Source organism: Myotis davidii, unplaced genomic scaffold (assembly GCF_000327345.1).
Source record: "Myotis davidii unplaced genomic scaffold, ASM32734v1 scaffold88, whole genome shotgun sequence".
Classification (NCBI taxonomy): domain Eukaryota; kingdom Metazoa; phylum Chordata; class Mammalia; order Chiroptera; family Vespertilionidae; genus Myotis; species Myotis davidii.
In genome coordinates, this window is record NW_006300377.1 from 2521213 (window position 1) to 2522258 (window position 1046).

Below are 1046 nucleotides of genomic sequence, written 5' to 3' on the forward strand. Positions count from 1 at the left end.
CGAGGAGGAAGACGAGGAGGACACCGTGACACGGCTGGGCCCCGAGGACACGCTGCCCAGCCCGGAGCTGTCCGCGGAGCCCGATGGGACCGTGAGCATTAACGTCTTCACGTCGGCAGAGGAGCTGGAGCGCGCGCAGCGCTTGGAGGAGCGGGAACGGATCCTGCGGGAGATCTGGCGCACCGGGCAGCCGGACCTGCTGGGCACGGGCACGCTGGGGCCCAGCCCCACGGCCACGGGCACGCTGGGCCGCCTGCACTATTACTGACCGGGCCTCGCTCCACGGCCGGGCGCGCTGGGTCCTGGACGTGCACACGAGCTCGTCGCTGACGCAGGACCTTCCTACCGCCCTGCCGGCCGTGCTGTCGGCCCCGCCCCCGCGGCTCCCACGGTGCTATTGGGCGCGATCCCCACCCTCTGGGAGGCGCCTTTCCCCAGTCCTGCCTGAAGACCCTGGGGGGGAGGGCAGGACCCAGGGTCCCCACCCTCGCTCCGGGGACGGTCCAGAGGTGAAGTGACCAATGAAAGCTGCGTTCTTAGTGACTCGGTGTCTCTGTTATCCCGGCCTCCTACGTTCCTCCGCAGGCGCCTGTCCTGCAGGGGCCCCAGGGCAGAGAGCCACTGGACTCCTTTACCAGGCTGACCGCCCCATCACTCCGTCCTCAGCACACTTGTCTCACACAGAACGAGTACCACTCGAATTCCTTACTCAAATGCACTCCTTACTCGCACGCTCCTGGGCACACGTCACCCCTGTCCCGACAAGTGCCCAGGGTTCATGCATCACTGCCATCACCCAACGCCAGGCCTCGGGAGCCCGACCTTGACGCCAAGGTGCCCCGGTGTAACCACGTGTGCCTGAGCTGAGGCGCGTTTCTGTGAGTCCCGAAGGGACAGTGGGGCCAACTGGGAGGAGTCTGGGGCTGGAAAGCAGGGTTGCTGGCGCACAGCTGGATTCCGGAATCCGGCCGCAGGCAAAGCCTGACCCCGCCTGGGCCTGGGCCCCTCCTGCTTGCTGGCGTCCGAAGGAGACGCCCACCCAACCC

At 67.6% G+C, this 1046-nt stretch overlaps 1 protein-coding gene across 1 annotated transcript in view; it reads left to right on the forward strand.

Annotated features, from left to right (window-relative positions):
• EVA1B (eva-1 homolog B (C. elegans)) overlaps positions 1 to 543 on the forward strand; it is a 1229-nt gene extending 686 nt beyond the window's left edge. Inside the window, exon 3 of the mRNA XM_006777407.2 lies at positions 8 to 543. Within this exon, the coding sequence (XP_006777470.1) occupies positions 8 to 268 (261 nt within the window). The 3' untranslated portion in view covers positions 269 to 543. The remainder of the gene's footprint in view (positions 1 to 7) is intronic.
• The last annotated feature ends 503 nt before the right edge of the window (positions 544 to 1046 follow it).